Source organism: Peromyscus eremicus, chromosome 4 (assembly GCF_949786415.1).
Source record: "Peromyscus eremicus chromosome 4, PerEre_H2_v1, whole genome shotgun sequence".
Classification (NCBI taxonomy): domain Eukaryota; kingdom Metazoa; phylum Chordata; class Mammalia; order Rodentia; family Cricetidae; genus Peromyscus; species Peromyscus eremicus.
The window spans coordinates 69743509-69761977 of record NC_081419.1 but is presented as its reverse complement, the minus strand read 5'-3'; the positions used below and the strand labels follow the sequence as shown (position 1 = coordinate 69761977).

The 18469-nt window shown below is 49.3% G+C and overlaps 1 protein-coding gene across 1 annotated transcript; it reads left to right on the top strand.

Annotated features, from left to right (window-relative positions):
- Positions 1–1315: 1315 nt before the first annotated feature.
- Positions 1316–18157, top strand: Accs (1-aminocyclopropane-1-carboxylate synthase homolog (inactive)). The gene is made up of 15 exons (XM_059259449.1): positions 1316–1491; positions 3010–3300; positions 5540–5599; positions 7242–7312; positions 8330–8399; positions 8718–8784; positions 10617–10714; positions 11226–11303; positions 12558–12658; positions 13478–13567; positions 14364–14409; positions 14498–14639; positions 16340–16482; positions 16598–16751; positions 16853–18157. The coding sequence occupies exons 2-15, from the start codon at positions 3010–3012 to the stop codon at positions 16948–16950; spliced, it is 1509 nt and encodes a 502-aa protein (XP_059115432.1). The 5' UTR covers positions 1316–1491; the 3' UTR covers positions 16951–18157.
- Positions 18158–18469: the final 312 nt, after the last annotated feature.

The following is an 18469-nucleotide window of genomic DNA, read 5'->3' as shown; positions in this document are numbered from 1 at the left end:
CCTGGTCTACAGAGTGAGATCCAGGAAAGGTGCAAAGCTACACAGAGAAACCCTGTCTCGAAAAACAAAAAAAACCAAAAAAAAAAAAAAAAAAAAAAAGAAGAAGAAGAAGCATTTAATTGGGGGCTTGTTCACAGTTTCAGAATGTTAGTCTGCTCCCATTATGGTGGGGAGGGTGATGGCAGGCAGGCACAGTGCTGGAGCAGTAGCTAAGAGCTTACATCCTGATCCTCAGGCAGCAGGCAGAGAAAGAGACTGGGCCTGACCTGGGCTTTTGAAACCACAAAGGCCACCCCCAGTGGCACACCTTTGCCAACAAAGACACACTTCCTAGTCCTTAAGTAGTCTACCAACTAGGGAACAGATATTCAAATATATGAGCCTATGGGGGTCATTCTCATTCCAACCACCACACCTTCAGTGACAGAGTGTAACTACCTTGTTGGACTACCTAGGCCTGATTGTGTTCCTGATCTAATTTGAGAAGCGTATAGATGATGGTATTATATTATAGTATTTGCATAAATACGTTATTTATCAATCTAGGCCTCATGGTCTGTGCTAGACAAGAGGTTGTTTCCTTGCCTAAGTAAGAGGTGGAGTCATTCGATTTGGTATTTACACTCAGCAAACCTCTGGGAGGCACATAAGGAAACCTGCTCATTTTTTACTTTTGTTGCCTGCTTGCTTGTACTGGGGACTGAACTTTTCCCTTTGTCGACCCACATCTCTAAAAATCTATTTTGTATAAACTGGAATTCAAACAAGCCCCCCTTTTCATTCCCATGTGTCCTCACCATGTGTCATGCAAATATACATGTCGATAACTTTATACTTTTCTTTTTTTTTTTATTGTTTGTTTTGTTTTGTTTTGTTTTCAAGACAGGGTTTCTCTGTGTAGTTTTAGGGCCTGTCCTGGATCTCGCTCTGTAGACCAGGCTGGCCTTAAACTCACAGAGATCCGCCTGCCTCTGCCTCCTGAGTGCTGGGATTAAAGGCATGACCGAGGCCTTTTGTAAATATTTATTCCTTCCAACTAAGAATTTTTGGGAGTTGAGGGAAGCCTATGCAAATGGATGGCGGGAAGATCACGTGCACAGGTGACACTCAGGAGGACCAGTGTTTTAAGAGGATGCCTACTTTAACTGGGGAAGAACCTTCCATGCTCAAATGGCTCTGACCAAGGGTATTCAAATGCTAGAGAAATCTGAGCTCAGGCCAATGAGAGAAGAGATGGGGAGGGCGTGGTCTTGTCTTGGCCAAAATCTCCACCCCTCAGTCGCGACCTCTTCTTCCAGTTCAGACTCTAGTTTCTGGCTGGCTGGGAAGTGTTGAAACCCAGAGCTTCCACGTCTGCACTCGGGAGGGAGGGAGGGCGCAGGCTCCTTCCCCTTTATCCCCTCCTGGTCGCCAGGGGGCAGGCTGCCCCAGCGTCCCGGAAGTCGGGCCAAGAGGATATCACGCGCGAAACCCAGAAACCAGACGCCCAAAGTAGGTGCGATTCCCCACGCTGTGTACCAAAGGGGCGGCTTGGTTGCCCTGTGCTCTTGAACGCTGCTGCTCTTGGGTCTGGAGTCCTGCAGTCACACAGGCTCCGCGGGCCAGGAAAACCCCGGGCGGGCCCTGCAGACCACTCTGGCCAGATCGCTAGGCGGGATTGAGCCCCGCTCCCACCCATACTGTCGTGCGCTCCTGCTGGGTTCTGGCTGCGCCCATCCAAGCCAGGGAGCTCGGCAGTGCTCTTCCTCCAACCTGGGCTGGCTGTCGTGGAGCAGAATGTGTGCTTCTCCGAAGTCCTGCCACGTTGGGGAGGCCCCTGAGATTTAAAAAGCAAAACAAAACTGCGGGACAGTTTCTGGGTTCCCATCCCTTCTACCAAGTAAGTTTTATACCTTAAGACAGGAAAATTAGAGAGCAATTGTGATAGAGTGACTCATATTTTAGACATTTGGCCACCAGCCACAATTTGGTATGAGTGCTTTATCGTCCTTAGATCCCCGTCTTATTACCCTTTGAGGTGGGTGTTGGTTCCACCACAGTACAGATGAGACATGAATGAGGGATGTTTAGGAAGCTTCTATGTTGTAGGCAGCTAGGAGACCCTCCTCTGAGGCCCTTATCTCCTTTGAGTGTGGACCTGGGATCCTGAGTGCCTGCACTTGTGACCCCTAATCTCCTGTCCCCCTAGTTCCCACCACCAGCTCCAGATCACCTGTCATACAAGAGGTCCACGACCACGGCAGTGATCTGCTTGGGAAATAGCCTGATGTTTTGAAATTGAGGTGAGCAAGATCCTTGAGGTGGGAAAGATAGTTGGTGACCCTTGAGGCAGATGCAGAAATGGAGCAAGCTAAAGCTACAGTAGATTAAAGCTATTTATTTATATTTATGGAGCAAGCATGGTATGATATATTCATAGGTCCTCAACAGATTTGTTGAAGTGTTTAACTTGATAGGGACAAGGGGGATGAGTGCACAAACTTGCAAGAAGAGGGAGATATCTGTGTGGAGATAACCTTAGTTCCTGAGAAAGGATCACTTGAGCCCAAGAGTTCAAGGCCAGTGTTGGGCAACCTGGGGGGCGTGGTGGTGGAGAAGAGGAAGGCTGGGCAACCATCCTTGGCTGTCAAGTGTCCAGTCGTTAAAATTCTTTTTTTGCCTTGTACTCATGAGGGCCTGAATTTTATCCCCAGAACCCACATAAAAGTAGCCAGATGTGTACCCTCATAATTTCAGAGCTGGGGAGATGGAGACAGGCAGGTCTCTGGGCCTTACTGGCTAGCCAGTTTAATCTAATCTGCAAACACCAGGTCCTAGGGAGAGACCCTGTCTCAAAAAACACAGTGGTCAGCTCCCAGAACAATACTGGGGGTTGTTCTTGGGCCTACACATAGACAGGCAGACAGACAGACAGACACACACACACACACACACACACACACACACACACACACCAATGAAGGATGAGCAGAAGCCTTTCAGCAGGCCTGTGCATTTGTGTCTTGGCAGATGTTCACTCTTCCTCAGAGGGAAGCCACAACACCTACTGCGTGTTCAGGCTCAACCTCTTCTCAGGACATGGAGAATGGCTGTGGTGATGTTCTGCAAGGAGAATGCCTCAGAGAGCCAGACTGCAAGCAGTCCAAACTCTATGGAGTGGGTGACCCCATGGCCATGTTCTCCTCTGACAGCTCCTGCCTGTCCTCTAGAGGAAGAGTCATCAAATGGTTCTGGGACTCAGCTGAGGAGGGCTACAGAACCTACCACATGGATGAGTATGATGAGGATAAGAACCCCAATGTGAGTGAAGACCCCTCCCAACTGGGACCCAGCAGCCAGCTTGCTCTTGTCAGGTTGGAGTTATGATCCTCTGGCTCCTAGAGGGCTGGTAATGTCGGCTTCTGTAGATAGGTCATCTCTGAGATGGGCTAGTAATGTCTGCTCTGAAGAGTGTGAACATGAAATGAAACCAGGAGTGTGAAATTAACAGTGCTTATCATGTTGATAAATACTTGATAAACTGATAAAAACTTGATAAATGCAGCTGCTATTATTATTATTATTATTATTATTATTTTTATCATATGGCATGATTACCATAATCTATTATACATAATAATTTGGCAAAGAGCTGTACAATAACCCTTATTAATAGGTTTGATCTGTTGAACATCCACCAGGTATCAGCAACCGTTCTAGGTACTGGTGTCATAGCAGTGAGCAAAACTCAAGTATTGCCCTATGTATTTATATTTTAGTTGAAACAGACAGATCAAAAATACATATAACATTTACTGATAGGTACTGCAGAGAAAACGAAGACAGGGTGAGGCGGACAGAGGAGTCGGCTGGGAAATATTGCTGCTTGACATAGGATGTCATAGAAGGCTACTTTAATCAGGTGACATTAGAACAGAGCCTTGAAAAAAAGCGAGAGAGGTTGTATTGCTGCAAAAAATCACCCCAAATCTCAGCAGCTTACATAGCAAACATTTCCTGGTTGCTGCAGCTCAGGACTCCTGGTGGGCATCTTGGGATCGGGGTTTCTGTCACAGTACCCTGAAGTTGGTGCTGTGATCTCGTCTGAAAGCTTGACTGGGTGGTGGGACTTGGACAGGTGAGAGGCTCCATCTCCAAACTCACTTCTGTGCCTCCTTGTGGGTACCTATTCCTTTCACATGGATTCTTCCCCAGGACTGCCTCAGATATGGCAGCTGGCTTCCTCCAGGGAAGATGACTCAGGACAGAATGAGAGACTGTAAATACCCAAGATAGAAGCCACCCGCTTTTACGACCTAACCTTAGAAGTGACACCCCATCATCTTTGCATGTTCTTTTGATCAGGAGCACTTGGCAGATTCAGTCTCTATGCAGGGTGCCGTGGTCGAGGCTACCCACCACCAGGAGCCATGTAGCTGACAGAATAGCTAGTCCAAAGGCCCCAGGCCGGAGCTACGCTGAATCAGACCAAGGGTCAGCAAGGGAGCCAGTGGGTTATGGTAAAGCCAGACTGGTGGGTGATGGGGTCAGAAAGGCTATAGGTATTGTAGGGCCTCATGGGACATGGCGAACGTTCTTTCTGTATACGGAGTTGAGTAGGAAATGTTCAGGAGACAGTATGAATGGTGTACTTTCAGTTATTAAAGACATCTGGGACTTCCATATGAAGACCCGATGACAGGTGAGGGAGTGGACAGGAGAGGAGGTGGGGAGCTCTGGCAGTGATCTGGACAGAAACCATGGTGACTTACACTAGGATCTCAGCAGTGGGGCATGGCAAGGCTGGCTGAATGTGCTGTAACTGGAGAGCTGTTGGGATTTGGAGATGGGTTGGCTGTGTCTGGGGGAAACAGTTTCCTCCCCAGGGGTGGTGAGCATTGCCTTTTATGTGTCTAACTCTCAGCTCATTCAAGTTTAATTGTTCTTTCTCTCCTGCCTCCTTCACTCCTGACATAAGGCAGGGGCAGGAGTTGGTGCCTCCTATTAGGATTAACACCTTATGGGGTGGCAACCAGACATTGTGTCCTGTTAGCTGGGTCTCCTAGGGAATAATTTATATTGACCTAAGGGGTCCACTGAACACCCCACCTTTGTTTCTGGTCCTAGCAGAGCGTAATTTATGGTCTGCAGGTTTTTTCATTCTATAAATGTTTCTGGAGAGACATAGTGGTGTCTTGGGCACGAATTTGCCTTCAGGGAGCTAGCTCTCAGCAGAGAGCTATGCCCTGATCTCTGTGGTGTGGGACAGAAACTGAGTGGTTTTCTCAGGGCAGGGGAGAGGTGGAAAGAAATGTGGGACTCCAAGAAGCAAAGAGGGCTTCCAGATGGGGCTTGTGGGAAGACTTTTTGCCAGAGGTGGTGTTTAGACCGTGTTGGAAATGGGGGGTGGGATTTTGGAGCCCTGTGAGGGCCCAGTGTGAGCAAAGACAAGGAGGGTGTGGAAGGGTGGGTGGCGTCCACTTTGCTGTCCGTGGGTTCCCCAGGCTCTTTGCGGACACTCCTTTCTCATGCTCACCCTGCCTCTACACTGTGTCTGCAGGGCATCATTAACTTGGGCACCAGTGAGAACAAACTCTGCTTCGACCTTCTGTCCAGGCGGGTGAGTCCTGGGCTGCCGTGCCAGGGCCTTGTGGAGTCCTTTGTCACAGCAGCTTGCTGCACGCCTTGGTGGCCTGATGTAAGAGTGGGGAGACATGGATTCCAGGTCTGCCTTGGGAACAACTCCACTCTCCTCTCCTCTCCTCTCCTCTCCCCTCCCCTCTCCTCTCCTCTCCTCTCCTCTCCTCTCCTCTCCTCTCCTCTCCTCTCCTCTCCTCTCCTCTCCTCTCCTCTCCTCTCCTCTCCCCTCCCCTCCCCTCCCCTCCCCTCCTTCCCCTTCCCTCCCTTGTCTGCCAACAGAACTATACCCATCTCTAGTCTTTTGCTCTTCACTGGAGATTGAACCTAGCACTTACCCAGTCCAGGCAAGCTAAACCACACCCTCTCCCTTCTTAACTTTTTATTTTAAGTCAAGGTCTCAGTCTTGAACTTACTCTGCCAGGCAGGCCTTGGATTTGCAGTCCCCCCACCTTACCCTCCAGTATAGCTGGGGTTACAGGCCTGCACCAACAGGTCTGCCTTCTATGGCTGTTTCTAATCCAGTTGGTAAAATTCCTTCAGATTTCATCTTAAACTATATTTTATGTGTATGGGTGTTTTGCTTTCATATATATGTCTGTGCCCCCAGGTACATGCCTGGTGCCTGCTGAGGCCAGAAGAGGGAGTCTGGTAACCTGAAACTGTAGTTACAGATGGTTGTGAGCCGTCATGTAGGTGCTGGGAATTGAACCTAGTACCCAAGAAGCTGAGGCAGGAGGAGTGCTGTGAGTCTGAGTCCATCTTGAGCTTTATAGTAAGCATCAGGAGAGCCAGGACTACATAGCAAAAGCATGTCTCAAGTCTCCAAAAGTAAAAATAACTAAAACTGGTTTCAGTAATATTTCATTTACCTACTGTATCTAAAATATGACCATTTCAGCTGGTAATAAGTGTACAATTATTGAAATTTATTAATACTTGTTCTTACAAAGTCGTTACAGTTCAGACTAGCAACCTAGTAAGTGCTGAGCAGCCACAGATACCCATGGCTTCCATGTTGAACCTGCTCTAAGGGGTGACAGGAGGGAGGGAAATGACTGGGCCCCGGGATAGAGAAGTAGATGATTCCAGTTGTTCTGGTCCCCCTGCCCGAGGACACTTTGTTATTGGCTCTCTTTGACCTTACAGCCATGATGCTCTAGTGTCACTAATCCAGTGCCTGCCGAGACAAGGGAAGGTCTAAAATTTGCCACCGTACACAAAGGGTGAGATTGAGTGGACCCTGCAGGAGACAGTGTGCCGAGTCCCCTCTCTGAAGTTGGAGCCAAGGCCAAGCTGACATCACCCAGCTCTGGAGCCTCCTCTGACGCCTGGGGAAGCTGAGCAGTGTGCCTTCCCAGCACTGTTCTGCACCCACCCCCCTGATTCTGTTGTATAGAGAGCCAGAGTCAGGAGTTCTGGGGATGGCTTTAGCTCTGCCATTTGCTAGCCTTGCCTTCACTTTGTGAGCCTTGGTTTGCTGATCTGCGAAATGGGCTGTCCTGCACTCCTGCCTCATTCCCTGAGAAGGAGAAGAAACTGTAGGTGCTGAAGGCCCTGGTGCTGTGTGGACGCAGGTGACAGTGCTGGCCCTTAGCCTTGCTCTGTTCCCTTTGTGTCCCCAGCTGATGCAGAGTGACATGCTTCATGTGGAGCCATCTCTGCTGCAGTACCCCGACTGGAGGGGACATCTGTTGTAAGTAGTTGCCACAGGCTGGTGGGTCTCAACACGTCGACCCCAGGGAGGTCTGGTAGTGGCTGGGCACATTTCTGGTTGGTGTAACTGGGAGAAGGGTCTACAGTCCAGGGATGTGCTGTTAAACCTACAAAGCACAGGGAGGCCTCGCAACAAAGAATTCTTCCGTCCCCGATATCAGTAGAGGCAGAGTGAGGGAGCTGGTCGTAAGCTGAGAACATAGTTGTGGAGACCTGGTGACCAGGGGCTGTCCGGCCAGGCCCAAATCTGTCACCGGAGTTCCCGGCTTGGTTCCCATGACCCTAAGTCTGAGGTGAGGGAGGAGACTGTCCTTGCTTTTTCAGCAGCTTTAGAGATGACAGATGAGTGTCTAGGGAGCTGGCTGGGACTCATTCCCAATGGTAAGATGGGTCAGGGAATGAAAGACTGCCATATACTGATTATTTGCAGGTCAGACATTGTTCTTAGGGATTAGTGGCCCAGCAGGACCTGATGTATTCCAAAGCTCTGATTCTTAGAAATGGTCATTAGGATGGTGAGCCTTGGGGCAGGCCACTGGGCTTGCGCATAGACTCTGCCACCTACCAGCAAGTGTTTTAATTCCCTTGAACCTCAGCTTCTTTGTAAAATGGAAATGATAGTAAGAGTAGTCACCATGGAACACTCTCCAAATAATATCTGAAGTTCAGTAAGAACTGCGGTAACAGTTCCTATTATGATAATGATTATTATTATCCTTTCACCAGCTAGATCTACATAGCGTCAGTTTTCATCTGTTTCCTGACTTGGGGGCATGTGTGGCTGCGCTGGGTTTCCTAGAACCACACAGGGTGAATGCTTTGTGGTCAGATGGGGGAGGGAGTGCCAGAGTGGAGACAAATGCCTACCGATTCACCTCCTGGGAAGGGAGGAGGGAGCAGTAGCAGCTAGCCACCTGTGGGTTCCCAGAGGGGCTCTAGAGTGGACTGGGCTGAGAACCCTCCACAAGTGTCGCACATCGTTGGTCTGTTCTTCTAGCCTCCGGGAAGAAGTGGCAAGGTTCTTGTCTTTCTACTGTAAGAGCCCGGCACCCCTCAAACCAGAGAACGTGAGTCACCCCTTCCTTAGGGGTGAGGGTTGGGAGGACGCTTGGGGTCTGCCTTTCACTTAGTTTTGCCTCCCAACCCCACTGTGCTGTGTCCCTCTTGACCTCCTCACCTTTGAGAGAGGCCCTCAGAGTGACCAGTTCTGTCTCTTGTTCACTTGATCAAGAGCAGGGTCCCCAGAAATAAGTTTGGCTGGAAGCCAAGGGAGACCTTCGTCAGGATGGATTCCCCAGGGCACTGGGGAGAGGCGTGGCCCTTCCCCTGGTCCTTGCTCTTCTCTGTCCCCTGACAGGGTCACCCTTGTCTCTTGTCACCCCCAGGTGGTAGTTCTGAATGGCTGTGCCTCTCTCTTTTCCGCTCTGGCCACAGTGCTGTGTGAGGCAGGAGGTAAGTGAACCCCGTGCCCACTCCCTCAGCTTTGAACCAAGGCTATGTGTGGCTGTGACCTCGGTTGCCTAGCAGCAGAGCTGCATCAGGATGCCTTCAGCTATAGTAGAGCATAGGAGATTACAGGAGCCTTCCGTGAGTGACTTGACCAGACATCTGGGGCAGCAGTTCTCTGGGAGGTTCCTATGGGTTCAGGGTCCTATTCTCTTTGACGTCCTCAGCTTTTTCTTCTTGTTCACCAGGTCATTGTCACATTCTTCTCTGACACTGTGTCTTATAGCAAGAAGACCAAGACAGTTACAACAAGCTGGCCTCTCCTGTCAGGCAGGGCATCAAGGGTGCTCTTTCCTAAAAGGAAAGGTCCCAGTGAGACCCTTTTTACTGGATAGAAATTACTTGTAAACCTAAAGGAGTCCCTGGCAAAGGCACTTAAGGGATCCAGTGTTGACTTAAACTAGACTGGTTCATGCCATGGCTGGGGAAGGCCTGACTTGGACATATTGCTGGTCCTCTTTCAAACAAACAAACAAACAAACAAACAAACACACACACACACACACACACACACACACACACACATACACACTAAACAAACCAAATAAACAAAAAAATTCCTCTTAGCAAGGAAGGAGATTGAACGACTATTGAGGAGACAGCCTGCTGTAAGAGGCAGTGTGTCAAGAACTGGTTGTGGCCAGGGGTCAGTTGTTGTAAGGAACATGAGAGCTCATTTGAGCCTAACTAATAGGTTAACGCTGGTCACATGCAGTCACCGCATACAGCTTTCCAGGCTAGGTCGTGTGGCTTTATGCAACACCTCTATGGAGTGGATTCTTTGACTAGACCCTTTCACAGGTGAGAAGACTGAGGCCTAGAGGTTAAGTAACTTTTCAAAGTCACAGGAACAGAAGTAGTCACCAGGACTTACGCCCTAAAGGAAGATTTGCTGTGAGAATATGATAGACAATTTCTTATCTGTTCTGGAACAGTCAAATACAGGGACCCTATAAGCTCCAGTATCCTGGTCTATAAAGTATGGCTGACGATAGTGCTTCCTTCAGAGCGTGGTGGTGAACCTGTTTAGCACAGGCTAGGGGGTCAGTAAGTGTTAGCAGAGGCCCCAGCTCACAGTGGGTGGACAGGGACTTTCAGCTTACAATGGTGTGAAAACTATGCAAACTCAATAGGAACTCTATTTTGGTTTCTCTCTCTTCATTTTCAAATAAATCTTTATATTAGTTTTTATTTTATTATTTTATGTGTATGAGTGTTTTTGCCTGGATGTATCTTTGTGTGTGCCTGGTGCCTGTGGAGGTTAGATCCCCTGAAAATGGAGTTGCAGCCACTTGTGAGCCATCCTGTGGGTGCTGGGAATCGAACCCAGGTTCTCTGGAGTTTGAATTGTGACAGGTTCTCTAGCTAGTGCTGTGTGATGTGCTGTTTTCTTGCAATACTAGCAGTGGCAGTGAGCTCCCCCACTCCACCTGCAGGCAGTCCGACTGTGAGATCTTGAGTCAATGCCAGTACTCTGCCCTGTTCCAAATTCCTAAGCTAGAATGTTTAGGAGGTTAGGTGGATCAAATGCATTTTTTTTTTATAGTTTTAACTTATGGTGGATTTATCTGTATGTGACCCCATTTTAAGTGAGCATCTATATTAGAAAGTCTGACCTTAGGGGGTTCAAGCTTTAAGGTTTTGGGAGTTGAGAGGAGCAAGAATATGCTCCAGATATTTCCCAGGGATGATAGAAGCTTGGAAGGGCAGTGGGGCTCATATTGGGTATCTGGGGTATCCAAGCCAGAGGCCAATGGGTTGCCTACTCCTTCCCCTAGAGGCTCTCTTGATCCCCACCCCTTACTATGGAGCCATTACCCAGCACGTCTATCTCTATGGCAACGTCCGACTGGCCTATGTCTACCTGGACAGCAAGGTAAGAGTGCCTGCATTCCAGTTCTTGCATTGGGTATCCCTGTAGGCAAGGGTTTACTGGGTCTGAGTTTGTGGGTGGACCTGAAGGAAGCCTATGCTAGGGGCTTTGGGGCTGCTGTGAAATGGAAGTGGAGCCTTCTGTTGTCACATGGATGCCTCTGCCTGGGTTCCCTGGAAGCTCCAAGCTCCAGGCTCTAAGATTCCTGGGTCCATAGAGAAGCCAAGAACTAGCCCCAGAAATGAGAGGATGGCAAGGGGGAAGCTTAGGCCTTGGGAGTCGTGAGAGCCAATCAGAGAAGCCTTGCTGCCTCTGCCAGAAATCTGAGTGATGAGGGATGTCCCTGATGTAAAGGGTGAGGCAGAAGGCAGGAAGGGGGAGTGGCCCCTCTCATTTTCCAAAGGCTGTACCCAGGAGACTGGAGATAATAGATGAGGAAAGACCCAAGAGTTCAAGTTTGGGGTGGGGATGGGGCACTGAATTTGGCTCCTGCCTTTGATGGGTCTCTTCCTAGGTAACTGGACTGAACACACGTCCCTTCCAGCTCACAGTGGAGAAGCTGGAGATGGCCTTGCAAGGAGTTAATTCTGAGGTCTGGGGATTCAGTTAAATCCAGGGCTGGGAGTGGGTGGGTCTCAGCAGGGGCTGGACCCTTCATCTCTTGGGAGTTGGGCTCGTAACTTTGATAGGGATATATGGGGAGGGGTTATAGAACCACCCTTGCGGGGGCAGTCAAGCAAAATCCAGTGTCTATGGAAGATCTTCCCATTAGAAAATAACCCTGAAACCACAGTGTACAGGGAACCAGGGAGTTTCATTAACAACTTTCCCCTCACAAGAAAGAGTAATAGGTGGCAAAATATGATCAAAGTACTATATATATATATATATATATATATATATATATATATATATATATGCATAAAAATGTCAAGAATGAAGCCCATTATTGTTTTCAATGAATGTAGTTACTGTTTTATTGCTGTGAAAAGACACCATGACCAAAGTAAAAGAAAGCATTTAATTGGGGGTTTGTTTTCAATTTTAGAGAGTTAGTTCATGATCATCATGGCAGCAAGTAGACAGGCAGGGCACTGTAGCAGTAGCTGAGAGCTTTACGTCCTGATCTGTAGGCAGCAGGCAGAGAGACACTGGGTATTCAAAGCCTCAAAGCCTGCCCCAAGTAATACACCTCTTCCAACAAGGCCACACCTCTCTCATCCTTCCCAAACAGTTCCACTAAAGACCAAGCATTCAAACATATGAGCCTATGGGGGTTGTTCTAATTCAAACCACCACATTATGCTAATTAAAAAGAACACTCCCCCATCCCAGTCCCTTTGTTTCTGCTTCAGGGTCAAATGTGGATCATGGGAGTCTATAGTACAGTGAGGGGTGGTGATCCTGTTCTTTTTGAGGGGCTCCCTAATAAAGGCAGAGACCCAAGTTCCTGTGCCTGCTTTCCACCCATTTTCACCAACATTTCACCCATTTTCACCAACACTTCACACAGGTGTTTACCTTTGTCATTCAAGCTGTCAAGTGCTCACTGCGGGAACTGTGAAAGTTCTGGACTTTCCCACCTAGAGCTCTTTTGACACAAGCAGCCTCTCTGCCAGCAGCTGGGCATATCCCCCTCCCCCCACCCGCTTCCTGCCTGCTTTCTTTCCATGGTTGGCACGATACAGCAGACGTAACTCTAGTCCCAGTCATTTGCTTCTTGTTGGGTCATGAGCATGTCCTTGCCATGCTTCCCTGGGAGCCAGCCAGCTTTCAGCCTCATCCAGTGGGTCTGTGAGGCTCTGAGGTCAGGAGGACACTGTAACACCCCCATGGATGGTTTCAGGGTGTCAAGGTCAAAGGCCTCATCCTCATCAACCCCCAGAACCCTCTGGGTGACATCTACTCCCCTGAAGAGCTACAGGAGTTCCTGGGATTCGCCATGAGGTGAGCTATGCCTACCCCACAAAGTGGGCAGACAGGGCTCTGCTGTGAGCCTTGGGGCACATCAGCCTTCTTAGCCGACTGTGGGCTACTACCTGCTTTGGTGTCTCTGTCTTCTTAAAACACCAGCTATAACACTCTTGGGCTGCGCACCATGCTGAACCCTTTATTATTTATTTATTTATTTATATGTTTACCTGTGTTCATGTGCGTGTGTGACTATGGAGGACAGAGGTCATTCCTTAGATGCCTTCTAATTGTTTCTGAGAAAGGGTTTCACTGGTCAAGTATGCTAGGCTGTCCGGCCAGTGAACCCCCCCCCCCCCCCCCCCCCGATCCACTTCTCTTCACTCCCCCAGCCCTGGGATTGCAAGTACCTGTCACCGGGCCTGCCTTTTTAGCGGGTTCTGGGTGTCAGACTTGGGTCTTGTTTGCAAGGCAGCACTTTACCAACTGAGCCATCTTCCCAGGAGAGCACTTCCTGTGCTGCATCTATGGTCCTCATCACAACATCCCCATGAACATGGACACTGTCATCATCCCTGCTTAACAGAGCCTCAGAGTGGTCCAATCAGGAGTGGGAACAGACATGAATCTGGGTCCATTTGTCTCCAGCCCACCATGGAGGACCCCAAAGAGTCCTCTGCTTTATGGGTGCAGCTTCCTGTTTGTAAAAATGTAGACCAAAGCGGGGTGTTCCTGGGACAAGCTGGTTTTGTAGTGCCCTGGGCTAGTCTATGGTCCTCTGTGTTTCTGACATATTGATACTCAACACTGGTATCATATTTTGTCTCCCTCTTTCCCACCACCTACCCACTGCAGGCACCAACTGCATGTGATCATGGATGAAGTTTACATGCTGTCCGTGTTTGAAGAGTCTCTTGGGTACCGCAGTGTCCTGAGCCTGGAAAGGTGAGGCTCCCAGTGTACCAGATTCTACCAGCCCTCTGGACTGTCCCACATTTTCCCAGCCTCTTTCTGGGTCAGCTGACAGGGCCTGGCCTGCCCCAGGGCAGTTCCATTGATATTTATTTGATCTCACTGGTCCTCAGGCCAGGAAGGACTAGGTAGATCAGGGGTCTTCAAATTATTCTATGGCATTCCCAAGAGCTCCAAGGAGGGCCTTGGCATTATTTGAAGAAGCATTGGGTCTATGGGAAATTGGACTCTTGCTATTTCCTTCATCCTCGGAGTGGCTCCAGTTTCAACCATCCATCAGTCCTTCTGTCTGTGCATCCATCTATCCATCCATCTACCCATCCATTCATCTATCCCCTGACCCACTCATCCCTCCATCCACCCATTCATTTATTTGTTTATCTATCCACCCACCTATCCATCCATGTATCTATAGTTCTACCTAGGAAAAGGTCTCAGCAGCTAAAGACACAGCCAGCAATTTCCATAATAGTGGCAAGAAGCACTAAAATGGAGGTGGCCGAGGAGCTATGAGGGGGTCTGTTTTGGTCTGATTTCCTGGCTGGTCAGAAAAGCCTTTTGAGGAAGTGGTGCCAGAGCTATTTTCTAGCTCAATTAGACATCAGGCTGTTTGCTGACCCGCCCCCCCCCCCCCATACTAAGGGAAGCGGGGGAATTGGTGGTTCAAAGACAGGAGACCCAGTGTCATCTATCCATCTATTTATCCATTCCCAAGTCTGTGATCCCCTGGCTCTGGGTTGCTTATGTCTCCATATTCTCCTCTCTGTAGGCTGCCTGATCCCCAGAGGACACATGTGATGTGGGCCACCAGCAAAGTGAGTTCCTGGCTATCCTGGGTGGGAGGGAGTGGAGTCAGTTTCTTCTGTGTGGGCTGGCTATGGCCTACCATGTGTCTTCTTGTAGGACTTTGGGATGTCTGGACTCCGCTTTGGCATACTGTACACAGAAAACCAGCATGTGGCTACTGCCGTGGCCTCCCTCTGTCGCTACCATGGCCTCAGTGGCCTGGTCCAACACCAGATGGCACAGCTGCTCCGGGACCATGGTGACTGTCTGGGGCTAGGGACTTGAAAGAGGAGTGGGGTTGTAATGTGCGTGGGATATGTTGGGGCTCATGGGTGCCTCTCCTTTGGAGGAACTTAGGTGACACCTGACAGTGTCTTCTCTGGGTTCAGACTGTAATCAGTCACTTGTGTGCTCCATATGTAGCACATTACTTCACCTCCTCATCTGTAGAATGGGGTGATCATGGTGCTAGTCTTGCAGGCTGAGTATGACCTATAATTTGGTTAGAACAATACATGGCATAAAATAGGCTCTTGGCTAATGTGAGCTCACCGGCCAGGTGCAGCGTTATGCATCTGTCCTTCTAGCGACTCGGGAGGCTGAAGCAGGAGGATCCTTCCAGGTCAGGAGTTCCAGGCCGGCCTGGACAACATAACAAGATTCCACCTACAAAAATGAACTTTTATTAGCTTTGAGCACAAAGACCAGAAGTTACTGAGGAAATGTCGATATCATGGAGAGCTCTCTGCCTCCGGGAATCGGATCTGTTCTTGCCTCAGAGAGCAGAAGTTCAGATAACAAAGCTGTTTCATATTTGTTGCTGTTCACTGAGCCTTTCAGATGCTCTTTGGGTCCATCTCATTTCCCTCCCTAGGGTCCTAGGAAGAATTCCTATGCAGTTCCCCTTTGTTTTGCAGGTGAGGAAAAGGAGGACCAGATACTAAACACCCAATCTACTAGCCTAAAAAATTTTAGAAACAGTAGCAGTGTCAAATGTTGCTAAGGGAGGTGGGACAGCGGGACACTTGCTCTAACATCACTGGTGGGGACAGAAGATGGGTCAGCCACAGTGAAAAACGATTCTGCTGTTTCCTCTAAACACACCTATCAAACGACACAGCGACCACAGGCCCCAGTGTGGAACCCTGATGGTCACACAAAAACCCCTGTGTGAATGCTGACACCTGAGGGGTTTGTTTTAACAATCACCCACATCTGCAAACAGTACACCTCCACAGATGAGTGGACACAAATATGTCCCATCCACACCGTGGAATACTGATATAATAAAAATCCATGGCAATGTGGATTTCTCCCAAAGACACTGTGCTGTTAAGAGAAGCTAGGGTCAAGAGATTTCATTCCCTATGAGGCTGGTTTTGGTGACATTTGGGAATGAACAAAACTGTCATGATGTATAACATATCAGTCATGAGGAAGAAGGTGTATAAATCTAAATAGCATGAGGACAGTCTTTGGAGTCACTCAGAATCCTGATTTTGGTGGTGCTTTCATAAGTGTATGAACGTGTGATAATCCAGAGAGCTGTGCACCCCTCGAAAGAGGTCAGTGAATCTGTGAGGACCAGAGAGGTGAAGTTGCTGAGGTCTGCCTGTTCCTGTCTGGCCAGATCCCCCACTGGGATCAGGATCTTGGTCTGTGTGGTTCTAAGTATCACTTTATAACTGCAGACACCTTTGGCTTGGCTCACATCCTGAGGGACTTTGTACTCTGGGCTCCTGAATGTGGTCCAGGACCTGACGTTCTCAGGGCTGTGTACCTGGATCAAGGGCACTTTGTGCTGAGCACTGAACTCCCAGCCCCGCTGAACCTATGATCAGTAAGCCAGTGAGAGGAAGGGCTCCCAAGATGTTGACTGCCATGCCCTTTTGTCTTCTAGCATTTAGATTAGTGCCATGGTCCATGGGAGTTTTACATTCCTGCTTCCCTTCCATTTAGACTGGATCAGCCAGGTGTACCTGCCAGAAAACCACGCCCGACTCAAGGCTGCCCACACCTATGTCTCAGAGGAGCTCAGAACCCTGGGGATCCCCTTCGTGAGTCGTGGGGCAGGCTTCTTCATCTGGGTTGACTTGAGAAAGGTAAATAGGGTGGAGGTATGGGAACAGGGCAATGTCAAGCCCCTACCTGGCAGGTGAAGGCACTGGAGGGTCTCCTGCATTCTGAGCTACTTCCACCCCCACCCCCACCCCCCAGTACCTTCGCAAAGGCACATTTGAGGAGGAGGTGTTGCTCTGGTGCCAATTTTTGGATAACAAGGTGCTGCTGTCCTCTGGGAAGGCCTTTGAGTGCAAAGAACCCGGCTGGTTCCGGGTGGTCTTCTCAGACAAGGAGAACCGTCTCTGCCTGGGTAAGCACTCTCCTCCCCTACCCTCCCAACAGCATCCTCTAGGGGACCCCTGCTTCTGACCTCAACAGCCCCGGTGCTGACCACTCCTCGCTTCTTCTCAGGGATGCAAAGGATGCGGCAGGTGCTTGAAAGGCAATCTCAAGTGGTAGAAGATACCTCTCCCTGTCACACTCAGGAGCCAAGTACCCAGCCCATATGAGCAGGCCATTGCCTCACACGCAGCCACTGTCCTCGTGACCTGGACGTGTAGGGTCACGGAGCACTGAGTGTGGATGTGCCATTTGTCTGTAGGATTTCGTCACTTGGCTTTGGCCTTGAAGAACTGTTTCCTGCCCTCCCTGCTGGCAGTTTAAACTGATGTTTATTCCGGGCTGTTGCTGTCCTCTATTCAGTGGGATTGGGACCAGCCAGGTATCTGTGCTGTGAATAGTGTACAGAATGGGAAGTCGTGACTGCTCCTAACCACAGCTCCTCCCTAGGACACAAGAGTAAATAAGTAACTGTTCATTCTTTGTGATGGTGCCTTCCTGCCTTTCTTGTTGCCGGGGAAACCAGCCAGAGGAAAAGCACACACATACACAGCAAACACACACACACACACACACACACACACACACACACACACACAGTGATAACATTCCAAGGTGCATGGAATGAATTCTGTTTGTTCAGGTTTTAGGAGCCCAGGACAGGCCTCAGCTTGGCCTGTGAGCAGAACTCCATGGTCGGAGTTAGGAGGGTCTCCTTGATGGAGCTGAAATGCCCCCTCAAGTTCTGGGACCCACCTCCTCTTGCCTAGGAAGGAAGTGCCTTCACTGTTGTTCCCAAAGCTGTGGCCTAGCAATGGCTGGGGAACAGGGAAGGATTAGAGGCTGGATTTCAGAGCCAAGGCTGTCTGCGGGCCAGGCAGAAGTTGGTCTTTCTGTGCTAAGAAAGGCTACGAAGGGGCCTGGCTGCTCCAGCTTGAGGGGTGCTTTGGTAAAGATCCCAAAAGAATATTTGATTCCTGTGCTGACCTGCGCATACAGTGCCTATAGTCACAGCTGTGAGAGCAGCTGAGGCAGGAGGATTACTTGTACCTACCTATGAGTCTGAGATCAGCCTGGGCAGTACAGTATGAGTATGTCAATGAACTCAGCATAGCCTAGGCTATCCTCAGACCCACCATTCTGCTTGCAGGCAGCCATCATTGTGCCCAGCATATCCTGTCACAGATGAGGGAACCCAATCTTAGGGAGATGGAATGATATTCTGAACTTTATGTAGATCAGGACCCAAGGGTGGTTTGCTTGGTTCAGAATCTGCATGTGGGGGTTCGGAGAGATGGCTCAGTGGGTAAGAGCACTTGCTGTTCTTCAGAGGACCTGGATTGAGTTCCCAGCGTTCACAGTGGGCAGCTTATAACTGTCTGTAACTCCAGTTCCAGGGAGTCCCGCTTCTGGCCTTGTGGGCACCACACACACACACACACACACACACACACACACACACACACACACACACTAAAGTCATAAAAGGAATCTCATGTGTACTATTCATTTGTGCATTGCCTTCTGCTACTTTCTTGATTGGTCTGTAAATTGCCCATTTTGTGGTTTTTCCTGTCACTGGTTTATTGTTCTCCCTTTTCTTATAGATTTTTCTGGATTTCTTCCTGTCTTAGTTAGGATATTTATTGCCGTGAAGAGACCATAACCACAGCAACTCTTATAAAGGAA